We start from the raw sequence: 14,306 nt of genomic DNA, 5'->3' as shown, positions 1-14,306 counted from the left end.
GAATCAGGCACAAGACACATATTGAGCAAGACATTGAGAGTTGAGGGTTCAACCAGTCAAGACCTACTTGTTGCAACTACGTGTGGACACAGCTGCAGCATCAATCTCTCCCATTCTTTTCATCCTTCCCTCAAATCAAAGGACACAATTTTTTTTTTAAACTGCTTTTTTCTCCCTTTTCTTTTCAATATTTGGCTACGCCTAAATAGGCAGAAAACATAAAACAGCTATGATTGCACTTTTTCATTACTGTACTTTAAAAAAACAATTTTTTTAATCTATTTTTTAAACACAGCCTAAATGGCAAGGAAAACTGTGAGTTATAAACGTAAAACCCCACTCAAGTTCACGAGCGCGCATACTCGGTAGTTACAGCCCATGAAACCAGAAGAACAAGAAGAAAAATGTGTCACATTTCTTGTTATCCATTTACTTCTCTGTCTCTTGCTCTCTTTCTGTTGGGACAGATTTCAAAGCAGACTGCGTCCACATAAACTACCCACACTTTTGTAACTGCAGAAAATCAAAACATGGCTATCATGCACACGCAAGAGAAGATGATCTTGAAATGATGAGTGAGTGCAAACACAAACTGACAAAGATCATGCTGAAAGAGTGAATACAGATGAGAGAAAACAATGGATTTCTCTTTGGTGAAGCTCAGTCCACTCACAATCAAACACACAAAGAAATAAAAAGAAAAAAAATCTACACAAAAAGTAAAACCATTAATCTTTTTGTGTAATGATCAGCTGGAAGACAATTCTGTGACTGTGAGATCCATAACACAATGTTGCTTTCCTCACAAATCACAAAAGAACACACACACACAAGGACTTAATTGTGCTGTGTAAGGACTAATGGGCATAGCGCATACATCCATACACCTAAATGGTCACATTTAACAAAGTTTGTTAGAGCTTTAATGTCCTTTTTCAAAATTTCTTCCTTTGCTTTTGTTATCAAAATTGTGTGTTCTAATAATTTCTTAAAATTGTCATGAGGGAGAGAGCTTGCCAAGAACAATCACAAAAGACAAAGCGCACATCAAATATTAAAAACAGCACACTGCATGGTCACAGCCGGGCAAAACACGGCGACATCAGCACATCCTGAACTGAAAAGTTGACACACACAAATAAAAAGAAGCAGACAACAAGAAAGAGAGCAGCCAATCCCCATACAAAAAACCTCCTATGAGAGATGAGAAATGAAGTACATATGCGCAGAAACGATTGTATAAAGTTATATTGCAAGAACATAACCAGCTAATAGGAATGCAAACTCGCATGAAAAAGCCTTGATAGATTCGAGATGGTGAGCCGAAACATTTAGATGTGAAGGGATGTAGATAGGATAAAGAGGAATGCAAACTCCTGGAGTGGTATTCAAGAAAATAAAGAATTTGAGGTGGTTTCAGATTCTGAGGCCGTTTTAGCTACTACGCTTTAATTTCCGATTTTAACTGGCATTCACGAATGCACCTCACAACATTTTTAGCTAACGAGGTTGTCTATTTATAAACCACGCGCACAAACACCTTTATCAAAGGAACTCACTGCCACTTGACGCTTCCTACTAGACGAGATAGCCACGGTCAGCGAGGCGACCGATTGCATCAGACCAGATGCGGACACAGCCATCCGATCATCAAAAGATTACCCGTCTTGCCTTAGCGACTGTAGAGCTGAAAGGTAGGTCCCGCAAGTTTAAAACCGTCACGTGACTTTGGCGGGTCGAAACGAGGTTTCGTGAATGGCAATTAGCGCGACTTACAGAATAAACAGCGCCACCATGCGGTCAAGTGCCGCCAACACCTTTCCCTGCATACCACTCCCGATGGTCTGGTAAGTACATCCCTCTTAACTAATTTTGCATTGGCTGAAGACAGTGATTACATAGGCCCAGTGCCTGTAATTGCTCTTCTCTTTCTGTGCTATTTGCTCGTATGTCTGAATGGGAAGGTGACTCCTTCTAAGTCCCATATGACCTTTACACAGAACTCAATGAGCTATACCTATGTAGTACATTAGTCTATAATTTGAGTACGAACGAAGGCACAGGTAAAAAAATTACGAGTCATATTCAAAACAATGGTAGGTTAAAACTACATTATTCTCAAAAATTCCCACATTGAACTCTAAGGACAAAATCCTCTCCAAGACACATGCAAGGAACTGAAATCAATAACTCTAATTTTGTTAATTTGATCTGCAATCTATAACCTTCACGATTCATCTCTTTAAGAGTTCATGGGTAGAAAAATACTTCAAGGTCACACACAACAATATATATACAGGTAGAATTCACACACAGCGTGCGATTCCGTATCACAACAATATGCACATGACGTCACACAGACAACGTATCACACTAGGCCTTGTCAGTAACGACCAACAGCTATGGTACAGACCTGAGGGTAAGAAACAACAAAAGAGTAATTTGTATGCAGTACAATATTTACAGGGAGAGTGAAAGGGAAACAAAAGGAAAGAAGAATGAAAGCAAGATTTCCGTTTCAGATTCCGTTTCAGATTCCTTTTCAGGTGCGCTCAAGGCTGAATGAATGTGAGAAAACCTTCTTTCACCTGAGAAAAGAAATGCACAGAAGAGAGAGAGAAAAAAAAATGAATAAATGAAAAATCAAATAGTCAAGGAAAAAAGGAAGTGAATAAAAAAATAAAATAAAAACAAGCATTTAATCAATAAAAAAAAAAAAAAAAAAAAAAAAAAAAAAAAAAAAGATTCCATTCCCAGTAACTCTTCCTTATCTTCTCCAGTGTTTTCAGCGTTTATCTCCCTTCCTTCGTGTGGCGTCAATCCATATTCCCGTTTCTCCGCCTGGATGCACCCTCAAGGTCTTTCAGCCGGTCCCAAGCCCGGATAAAGGAGGAGGGTTGGGCGTGGGGTTAGCAACTCCACCCCGCCAAAAAACCAACTTGCTACAGAAACCGCAACAAAAGTGCGGCCCTATGCTCCACAGGGAGTCTACAGGAATAAGTCAAAGTCAAGTCATTAGATTAAGAAATAAACAAACAAAGGAATAAACAACAAACTCAGATAAAGTGCTCCTCACTTTCCACAAAAAGATTAAAACAATAAAGACGATACTGGCAAGGCAAGCAACCTGCATACAACCAAGAAATAGACAGTCAGGACAAATAAAACCAAACTGAAAAATGCACTCAAAAAACTCAGTCAGGCCAAACCATGAGACAGAAAGCGACAACATGACAATGAGAGGAGAGGGGTTAAAAGGAATGCAAAAAGGGGAAGAGACTTTTCTTACAGGAAATACTTTCACAGTTTAGTCAGAATGCGTGTTGAATTTGATCTGTATGCCTTTGATTAAGTTTTGATTTTTTGGTGTGGACGAGATTGTAAAGAGGGGGGGGGGGGGGGGGGGGAGAGAGGGGAGGGGGGAGTCAGTTTTGCGCTGCCACCTGCCGGAGAGAAGGAGAGAGAAGTAATGATGAGAGAGTATATACATGTACATCAGCATGAAGAAATATAAATATGTGGCACAAATAAACGGCTCTGCGACACTTGCCAAGCGTTCAGGATTTGCAAAACACTGAAACAAAAACGCTGAAAAACAACAACAGCAACCACAGGTAATTGCAGGAATGCAGGGCTAACACACACAAAAAGTGAAAAACCTGAAAGGCCAGGGTCCACGACGGCGCCCCCAGAAGCTGAGGCTTTTCTAAAATTTTTTTTTATCTTGTACAAGTTGCAGGGACAAAGAACAAAGTTTTACTTTGAGAAACCGGATTTTCCGGTTTTAAAAGTTTTCAAAAACAGGATTTCCGGCGAGAACCGGAAAGGTGTTAGCCCTGGGGATGGGACTGCCTGATTAGAATTTTTTTCAAATTCCTTGGGAAGGGGTTTGTGCCTCTGAAAAATTTCTTTAATTTGGACATACAAAAACTACTATTTCATGAGTTCTAATCACTCAATCATACACTTTGGGTTTGACAAAAAACAAGAACATATTAATGTGAATCTGCTCACAAATCCCATCCCATCCCTGTGATTGAAACATTGAAAGAAAACACGTGAAAAAAAATTAGCCAGGTGATGAACGGTAACACAAAAGCTTGTGCCACACCACACCAAAGACATCTGTGCCCATTGCAGGAGGGAAAAGTCAACTGCAATAATAACAACAACAAATCGCTGAGGCAGTGTTGTTCCCAGGCCTCGGTCATTGACGCATACTTTTTTGATCTGAAAAATTGTTGTGACCACTGGTGGGTGAACTGTCCGATAGTATTAACAAATAGGAGCTCTTCTGACTGAACAAAAATGCTTGAAGCTAGGACATATGGACGTATACATATTTTCAGTCCAAGTCCAACTGACATGTCTTATTGATATTATGGTCTGGGAACAACACTGCTGAAGGAAAATAGACAATGTTTGGAAATAACTCTGTCAAATTTGTATGGTTTGTGAAAGAGTGAACACTCTTGATTTTATTGAGTTTGTTTGTTCGTTCATGGGCTGAAACTCCCACGGCTTTTACGTGTATGACCGTTTTTACCCCGCCATTTAGGCAGCCATACGCCGCTTTCGGAGGAAGCATGCTGGGTATTTTCGTGTTTCTATAACCCACCGAACTCTGACATGGATTACAGGATCTTTTTCGTGCGCCATTGGTCTTGTGCTTGCGTGTACACACGGGGGTGTTCGGACACCGAGGAGAGTCTGCACACAAAGTTGACTCTGAGAAATAAATCTCTCGCTGAACGTGGGGACGAACTCACGCTGACAGCGGCCAACTGGATACAAATCCAGCGCGCTACCGACTGAGCTACATCCCCGCTCCGATTTTATTGAGTCAAAACCCTCAACCCTCAACTCTCCAGGCACAGTCGGGATTCGAACACTCACCCTTCCTTGGGAGGCAAACGTCTTATCCACCAGGCCACTACGCCTGTCATGACACTACAGGGCTAACACCTTATCCACTAGGCCACTACGCCTGTCATGACACTACAGGGCTAACACCTTATCCACTAGGCCACTACGCCTGTCATGACACTACAGGGCTAACACCTTATCCACTAGGCCACTACGCCTGTCATGACACTACAGGGCTAACACCATATCCACTAGGCCACTGCGCCTGTCATGACACTACAGGGCTAACACCTTATCCACTGGGCCACTACACCTGTCATGACACTACAGGGCTAACACCTTATCCACTTGGCCACTACGCCTGTCATGACACTACAGGGCTAACACCTTATCCACTAGGTCACTACGCCTGTCATGACACTACAGGGCTAACACCTTATCCACTGGGCCACTACGCCTGTCATGACACTACAGGGCTAACACCTTATCCACTGGGCCACTACGCCTGTCATGACACTACAGGGCTAACACCTTATCCACTAGGCCACTGCGCCTGTCATGACACTACAGGGCTAACACCTTATCCACCAGGCCACTACGCCTGTCATGACACTACAGGGCTAACACCTTATCCACTAGGCCACTACGCCTGTCATGACACTACAGGGCTAACACCTTATCCACTGGGCCACTACACCTGTCATGACACTACAGGGCTAACACCTTATCCCCTAGGCCACTACGCCTGTCATGACACTACAGGGCTAACACCTTATCCACTAGGCCACTACGCCTGTCATGACACTACAGGGCTAACACCTTATCCACTAGGCCACTGCGCCTGTCATGACACTACAGGGCTAACACCTTATCCACTAGGTCACTACGCCTGTCATGACACTACAGGGCTAACACCTTATCCACTGGGCCACTACGCCTGTCATGACACTACAGGGCTAACACCTTATCCACCGGGCCACTACGCCTGTCATGACACTACAGGGCTAACACCTTATCCACTAGGCCACTACGCCTGTCATGACACTACAGGGCTAACACCTTATCCACTAGGTCACTACGCCTGTCATGACACTACAGGGCTAACACCTTATCCACTAGGCCACTACGCCTGTCATGACACTACAGGGCTAACACCTTATCCACTGGGCCACCATGCCTGTCATGACACTACAGGGCTAACACCTTATCCACTAGGCCACTGCGCCTGTCATGACACTACAGGGCTAACACCTTATCCACTTGGCCACTACGCCTGTCATGACACTACAGGGCTAACACCTTATCCACTTGGCCACTACGCCTGTCATGACACTACAGGGCTAACACCTTATCCACTAGGTCACTACGCCTGTCATGACACTACAGGGCTAACACCTTATCCACTAGGCCTGTCATGACACTACAGGGCTAACACCTTATCCACTAGGCCACTGCGCCTGTCATGACACTACAGGGCTAACACCTTATCCACTAGGCCACTACGCCTGTCATGACACTACAGGGCTAACACCTTATCCACTGGGCCACTATGCCTGTCATGACACTACAGGGCTAACACCTTATCCACTAGGCCACTACGCCTGTCATGACACTACAGGGCTAACACCTTATCCACTGGGCCACTACGCCTGTCATGACACTACAGGGCTAACACCTTATCCACTGGGCCACTACGCCTGTCATGACACTACAGGGCTAACACCTTATCCACTAGGCCACTACGCCTGTCATGACACTACAGGGCTAACACCTTATCCACTAGGCCACTACGCCTGTCATGACACTACAGGGCTAACACCTTATCCACTGGGCCACTACGCCTGTCATGACACTACAGGGCTAACACCTTATCCACTGGGCCACTACGCCTGTCATGACACTACAGGGCTAACACCTTATCCACTGGGCCTGTCATGACACTACAGGGCTAACACCTTATCCACTAGGCCACTACGCCTGTCATGACACTACAGGGCTAACACCTTATCCACTAGGCCACTACGCCTGTCATGACACTACAGGGCTAACACCTTATCCACTGGGCCACTACGCCTGTCATGACACTACAGGGCTAACACCTTATCCACTGGGCCACTGCGCCTGTCATGACACTACAGGGCTAACACCTTATCCACTGGGCCACTACGCCTGTCATGACACTACAGGGCTAACACCTTATCCACTGGGCCACTGCGCCTGTCATGACACTACAGGGCTAACACCTTATCCACTGGGCCACTACGCCTGTCATGACACTACAGGGCTAACACCTTATCCACTAGGTCACTACGCCTGTCATGACACTACAGGGCTAACACCTTATCCACTGGGCCACTACACCTGTCATGACACTACAGGGCTAACACCTTATCCACTGGGCCACTACACCTGTCATGACACTACAGGGCTAACACCTTATCCACTGGGCCACTACACCTGTCATGACACTACAGGGCTAACACCAACAAAAAGTAAAAAACCTGAAAGGCCAGGGTCCACGGCGGTGCCCCCCCCCCCCCCCCCCCCCAGAAGCTGAGGCTTTTTAAAAAATTATCTTGTGGGGACAAACAAAGTTTAACTTTAAGAAACCGGATCTTCCGGTTTTAAAAGTTTTCAAAAAACGGATTTCCGGCGAGAACCGAAAGGTGTTAGCCCTAACACTATAAGCGTGTCACCACAGGGGTGTGTCACATGGGCAAGGACCACGTGTGGAAAGTTTGACTCACTAAAAGCAAGAGTATTCACTCTTTCACAACCTATACAAACCTGACAGAGTTATTCAAGAGTTCGTCTCTTAAAGGGAATAAGACAGGGTGCTTTTTTTTTTTTTTTTAACTTGAAAGACTTTCCTTTTGAGAAATGATTTATACAAGAAGTGATGCCAGGAAATAGAAAACAAAGATTTGCTTCACATTTCTTTTTCGAGAAACGAGAGAAAAGGAAACCCAGAAGAGCGGCACACAGAAGGGGCGACACAAACGAGAAAAAGAACGACACAGAAAAACATCAAATGTGCGGCATAAGCAGCATAAGCCTGCCGGGAAAAAAAAAAGATTGCATGGTTAAAGTGAACAACACGAACACACAATCATGGAGTCATAGAAAGTTGGTTAATGTGATGTGACTGAATGCAATGTATTGCTAGGGAGAAACTACCGGTTCCACCAACTATGCTTTGCAAAACAATCACTTCAACATGTTGAACATTTTACTATTTGTCCACAGTTTAGAAAGCCTGATCAGGAAAAAAATCAGCCGAGATTTATATATATATATATGCATTGATTTTGAAAGAGCCAGAGGCTGGGAGAAGGGGTGTTTTTTTAAAAACTTTGTCTGCAAGTACGTATAAAATGAAAAAGTGTGCGCTTGTGTGTGTGTGTGCGTGTGCGTGTGTGTGTGTGTGTGTGTGTGTATGTGTGTGTGTGTGTGTGTGTGTGAGTGTGTATGTGTGCGTGTTCAGGCCTGTATATTTTTATTTTGCATCTGCGTGCGTCTTTGTGCATGCATGTGCATTTATTTGTTTGCTTTTACAGTCTACTCTCTATTCCCACACCCCTCTATAAAAAAAATAAATCTGATTTGCCAACCAAGCGCTCAGAGAGAGAGAGAGATATAGTCCATCAAGGGGTAATCTGAAGCAGGTTGGCAGATATCCAAACAAGGTATGAGGGTCGCTTCGTAAAGAAACCTTGACAAGGTATGAGGGTCGCTTCGTAAAGAAACCTAGACAAGGTATGAGGGTCGCTTCGTAAAGAAACCTAGACAAGGTATGAGGGTCGCTTCATAAAGAAACCTAGACAAGGTATGAGGGTCGCTTCATAAAGAAACCTAGACAAGGTATGAGGGTCGCTTCGTAAAGAAATTTAGACAAGGTATGAGGGTCGCTTCGTAAAGAAACCTAGACAAGGTATGAGGGTCGCTTCGTAAAGAAACCTAGACAAGGTATGAGGGTCGCTTCGTAAAGAAATCTAGACAAGGTATGAGGGTCGCTTCATAAAGAAACCTAGACAAGGTATGAGGGTCGCTTCGTAAAGAAACCTAGACAAGGTATGAGGGTCGCTTCGTAAAGAAACCTAGACAAGGTATGAGGGTCGCTTCGTAAAGAAACCTAGACAAGGTATGAGGGTCGCTTCGTAAAGAAACCTAGACAAGTTATGAGGGTCGCTTCATAAAGAAACCTAGACAAGGTATGAGGGTCGCTTCGTAAAGAAACCTAGACAAGGTATGAGGGTCGCTTCGTAAAGAAACCTAGACAAGGTATGAGGGTCGCTTCACAAAGAAACCTAGACAAGGTATGAGGGTCGCTTCACAAAGAAACCTAGACAAGGTATGAGGGTCGCTTCGTAAAGAAACCTAGACAAGGTATGAGGGTCGCTTCGTAAAGAAACCTAGACAAGGTATGAGGGTCGTTTTGTAAAAAAACCTAGACAAGGTATGAGGGTCGTTTTGTAAAGAAACCTAGACAAGGTATGAGGGTCGTTTTGTAAAGAAACCTAGACAAGGTATGAGGGTCGCTTCATAAAGAAACCTAGACAAGGTATGAGGGTGGCTTCGTAAACAAATCTAGACAAGGTATGAGAGTCGCTTGGCAAGACTCACCCCAGGACTGGAGGATGTGACGCTATCGGCAAGGACACTGTCACCAGATGTAGGCACTTGATTCATCACAGTTGCTGCACTCTGTACAGGGAAACAAAGGTAAAGGTATTCACAGAACCAGATTTCATCATAGGGGAGCGAGATGTTATTGTTAAAGATCTCAACTTTTCTAGGGCCAGTTTTAGGCACTTGATTCATCACAGCTGCTGCACTCTGTATAGGAAACAAAAAGTTCAAGGTATTCCCAGAACCAGATTTGATCACAAGGGGAGCCAGATGTCTAGGGCCAGTTTTAGGCACTTGATTCATCACAGTTGCTGCACTCTGTATAGGGGAAACAAAGTTCAAGGTATTCCCAGAACCAGATTTGATCACAAGGGGAGCCAGATGTTAGAGAGCCAGCTTTATGAGAGCGGTGCCCACATATCTCGTCTCTCTCGCTGTCTTTGCTTTCCTCGGCCCTAAATAAGGTGAGGTACCTAAGGAGTCTGGTTCCTCTGGATTACAATTGTGTTTGCTTCAAGCAGTCGTCTGTCTGTCCTATTGGTTCTCTATAGTCACATAATAGTGTATCTACTCTCACATCACAAATCTTTTATCTTTTCTTTATTTGGTGTTTAACGTCGTTTTCAACCACGAAGGTTATTACGTCACAAATGCCAGAAGTGTTTAAACACACGAGCATACTCAACAGCAATCAAATTTCATGTTTGCATGCATGCTGATGCTAACTTTACTAGAATTATCCTCCTCAAATAAGAAAAGAAACAACCAGAATCAAAGAGAGGTAACTCACAGTTTTGGGCGGAGAGTCATGGCCCCTGATTTGGGCTTGTTCTTGTCTGAGGATTGCTGCTTGGCGAGCAGCTTCCATGGCAGTGTCGTTACCTAGGCGACGGGCTGCTTCTTCTCTCTGCTGGCGCAATACCTCCTGCAAAATCAACATGATTTTCACACAACGGTTTTGATTTGCTGTTTGTGGCTGAGAGAATGCAAAAATATGCACGCTTATCGTTCAGGCTAACATAACACCATTCTGGACATTAATCATATATTTAATCATATTGATGTGTTTGCAATAAAGGGTGCTCAATTATATACATGTACCTAACAACATTGACGTCTTTGCATTGAAAGGTGCTTGTCATGAATTATTATTATGAGGCGCGAACCTGTCAAGAATAGAATAGGCAACCGAGACTACTCGCGCATTACACGACGTAGCCAAGTGACGTATTCATGTGACGTATCCAAGTGTACTGACGTAAACTAAAATCGTTTCACGAGAGGGTCGTTTTCCGCAAGTACACGGAACGAAGAACGCTTGGAAGAAAAGCCGTTCCCCTTCTTTGAAGGTAAGTGACTGTGATTATTACATCGACAATCGTTCCACGGGATCTGGGCGGAGATGAGTGTATCGTGTCAGTCATGTACATTGTGTTGTTGTCAAGTTGTGTACGTTTGAATGTGCGCTGTTGCCAAATCCCCATTTTCCGAAACACAGTAATAGAATGAGAACGATAATAAAATATGAACAAACCAAGTCTTTTAGACAGGCTGTGTAGGTAACACATATGGCCCTTTGATCTGTTTCAGGAACCCACGGTCCAATGATTCATTTATCTTCCTCTTCCTCATGTTGCCGTAATTGTGGAGAGAGATGTAACCAGACTACTTCTGCTATTAACTTGATGATGGTGTCTTGAGAAGAAGAGTGACGAACCAAACCAGGAGCGCGGTCTTCTAGACCAGTCAAGTGCTACAAGTCATCTCGAGTACCTTTTCAATGACATCGAGCTAAGTCAAAACTTCATAAACATTATGTGTATTCCTTTTGTTTTGATGTCCTCCAAAGGAAAATTTTGAAGAACGTTTGCAGCGGCGGAGTCACGTTAGATTACCATGACAGAATTGAAATCCAGCAGCAATAGACATTTGATCAGTGTGTGCTGTGAGCCAAGTAACATGACCTAGCTTGAACAGTGTGTTATACATTTAGTACGATACTGATATTTAGCAAAAATATAGACTAACCTGATTAATGTGTGCTGCATTGCAAGAATTTTATTAACACTATCCATGTATTAAATTATGTAAACCTGTGTTGACCTTTCTCCGCTACTTCGAGAGCATGGGAAAGAGTGAAGGAAAGTAAAGTCAAGGCAGTACCTGTTTCTTTAGCCAATACGAAAAGGCGACGTGCTTTCCTTCCATAAACTTCCTTTGGAAGGCGCACGCAGAAAGAAACAGGCTGACGAAAACTGACCTGTGACAGTGCTCAATTAGATATTCAATGACATTGATGCGTTTGCATTAAAAGGTGCTCCATGATCCAAAGCATGCAAATCTGTGCAGTCAAATGCAGTAAGCATGTTCAAAACAGCAGATATTTGCTTAATAAGAAGTGCGCTTCCTGCACGAGATCTGACACCCCTATTTTAATTTTATTTCCCACCCATTAGTCTCCATGGTAATTTGTAAGCATGCACCCCTTTCCTTACTTTAAACCTTTGGTACATGTTTCTGCTTTCTTTTCACAGTTGTGCTAGCTCTTACAATAACATAAGCCCAATTATAAGTACAAGCATAACAACTTCATTACAATTAACACTGAGGAAAACAACTATGAGAAGAAGAAGAAGACATTACATTTTACATATCCTTAGAGCACATAAACTTCCTTACAACAAATTACAGAACATATCACCAACAACAAAGCCATTCCAACATTGTTTCTGACACTACCCAAATAAATCATAAATGTACCACCAAAAAAATAAAAAAATAAAAGAATAAAAATACAAAGGAAGAGGGAAAAACAAATCCCAAATAAAGCTCATCAGTAATAGACTGCCATTAAGGTGGGGCTAATAAACAAACAACCATAATAAAAAGGGATGACTAAATTTATAACCACAGATATTTATTTCAGCAAGGGTGAATATATTATATACATAATTTACATGAGGTGTATATATACAGTCAATCTGGTAAACGTCAATGATGTGTGTTTATTCAAATACGTAAGTTAAAGATTACTCTTTTTGTGTGTTACCCAAAACAGATGCAAACCTATTAACCTATCAAACCCAATCAGTTGCTTTACTCAGCTGATTACATTCTAGAGAAAACCTTTATTATTCAGCAACTAATGCATCAAATTTGTATCAGATTCAGATCTGCTCTGCATCAAACTGTAAGGCTTCTTTTTAAGCCTACTGTCTATATGATACTTACCGAGACAGTACTATTCTTGCACATTATCTATTATAGCCTATAATAGATAATGTGCAAGAATAGTACTGTCGAGGTAAGTGTTATATTGACATTATATCATTCTTTTCGAACGGGCTAATCACCAACAATCAAACTTGGATCATTCTCTTCAAATTGACTTCACAGATCAAACTTAAATCCTTTTCTTCAAACTGACTAACTAACATAAACAAGAAGAGCAAACGCTCGATCGAGTCACTTTCGCAGTTCTGAATATTATATTATGAGGCATCAGATGGACAGGAAGAAATTGCTATTCACAACACAATGAGTCACGTTCACATAAAATTTGAGCCCGGTCACTTTTATAGTTTCCGAGAAAAGCCCAACGTTAAGTTGTGTGTTGCCGAACAGAAAAGGCTAGTTATCTCCCTTGTTTTTCTGATAACGTTCGTAAAAGGCTACAGATGTAAATACTTTGATGTAAAGAATAATCCTACAAAGTTTCAATCACATCCGATGAACTTTGTCAAAGATATAAAATGTCTAATTTTTCCTTTGACGCTGACCTGTGACCTTGAAAAAGGTCAAAGGTCAACGAAACCATCGTTAAAGTGTAGAGGTCATTGGAGGTCACGACTAAACAAAATATGAGCCCGATCGCTTTGATAGTTTCCGAGAAAAGTTTGTCAAAGATATAAAATGTCTAATTTTTCCTTTGACGCTGACCTGTGACCTTGAAAAAGGTCAAAGGTCAACGAAACCATCGTTAAAGTGTAGAGGTCATTGGAGGTCACGACTAAACAAAATATGAGCCCGATCGCTTTGATAGTTTCCGAGAAAAGTCCAACGTTAAGGTAGTGTCTACGGACGGCCGGCCGGCCGGACAGACTAACACTGACCGATTACATAGAGTCACTTTTTCTCAAGTGACTCAAAAATTATCAAACTAATCACTTATTAAGCTTAGATCCTTTTCTTCAAACTGACTTCTTACAGATCAAACTTATCACTGATCAAACTTAGATTCTTTTCTTCATACCGACTTATTACACATCAAGCTTATCACTGATCAAACTTAAATTCTGTTCTTCAAACTGACTTATTACACATCAAACTTATCCCTGATCAAACTTAAAATCTGTTCTTCAAACTGACTTCTTACAGATCAAACTTATCACTGATCAAACTTAGATTCTTTTCTTCATACCGACTTATTACACATCAAGCTTATCACTGATCAAACTTAAATTCTGTTCTTCAAACTGACTTATTACACATCAAACTTATCCCTGATCAAACTGAATTGCTCAACAAATATGACACTGTCTCTGATTGTTGATTTGGATTCAGCCCAAGTGAAGTTGTAAAGCTAAAGGAATCATACCGCGTGGTTTAGTTCATCCTGTTCCCAGTGCTCCGCCTCGTGCACCATGTCTTCTTCCTGTACCACGCACAACATCAACACTCTAACATCGAATTCACTCACAGTACTACAACACATTGTTATACAGTGGAACCCCCTTTTAAGACCTAAAAAAAAACTGAGAAAATCAGGTCTTAAAAAGGAGTGAGTCTTACAATGGGGGTAAATTTACAGA

The 14,306-nt window shown here is 42.3% G+C and overlaps 1 protein-coding gene across 14 annotated transcripts in view; it reads right to left on the bottom strand.

Annotated features, from left to right (window-relative positions):
- The window catches only part of LOC138980426 (protein scribble homolog), a 142,762-nt gene that overhangs the window by 50,161 nt on the left and 78,295 nt on the right, over positions 1–14,306 (bottom strand). For 12 of the 14 annotated variants that reach the window (XM_070353294.1, XM_070353303.1, XM_070353307.1 and 9 more), the window contains 3 exons: positions 14,093–14,149; positions 10,286–10,420; positions 9,490–9,570 (listed from right to left, as the gene is read on the bottom strand). In XM_070353294.1, the coding sequence (XP_070209395.1) occupies positions 9,490–9,570; positions 10,286–10,420; positions 14,093–14,149 (273 nt within the window). Of the gene's footprint in view, positions 1–3,400; positions 3,444–9,489; positions 9,571–10,285; positions 10,421–14,092; positions 14,150–14,306 lie in introns of those variants that run through there. The other 2 variants (XM_070353308.1, XM_070353298.1) reach the window with 2 other exon arrangements.

The sequence above is a fragment of the Littorina saxatilis genome, linkage group LG11, assembly GCF_037325665.1.
Source record: "Littorina saxatilis isolate snail1 linkage group LG11, US_GU_Lsax_2.0, whole genome shotgun sequence".
Taxonomy (NCBI): Eukaryota; Metazoa; Mollusca; class Gastropoda; order Littorinimorpha; family Littorinidae; genus Littorina; species Littorina saxatilis.
The sequence above is the reverse complement of the archived record's forward strand: the minus strand, read 5'-3'. Positions and strand labels throughout refer to the sequence as shown.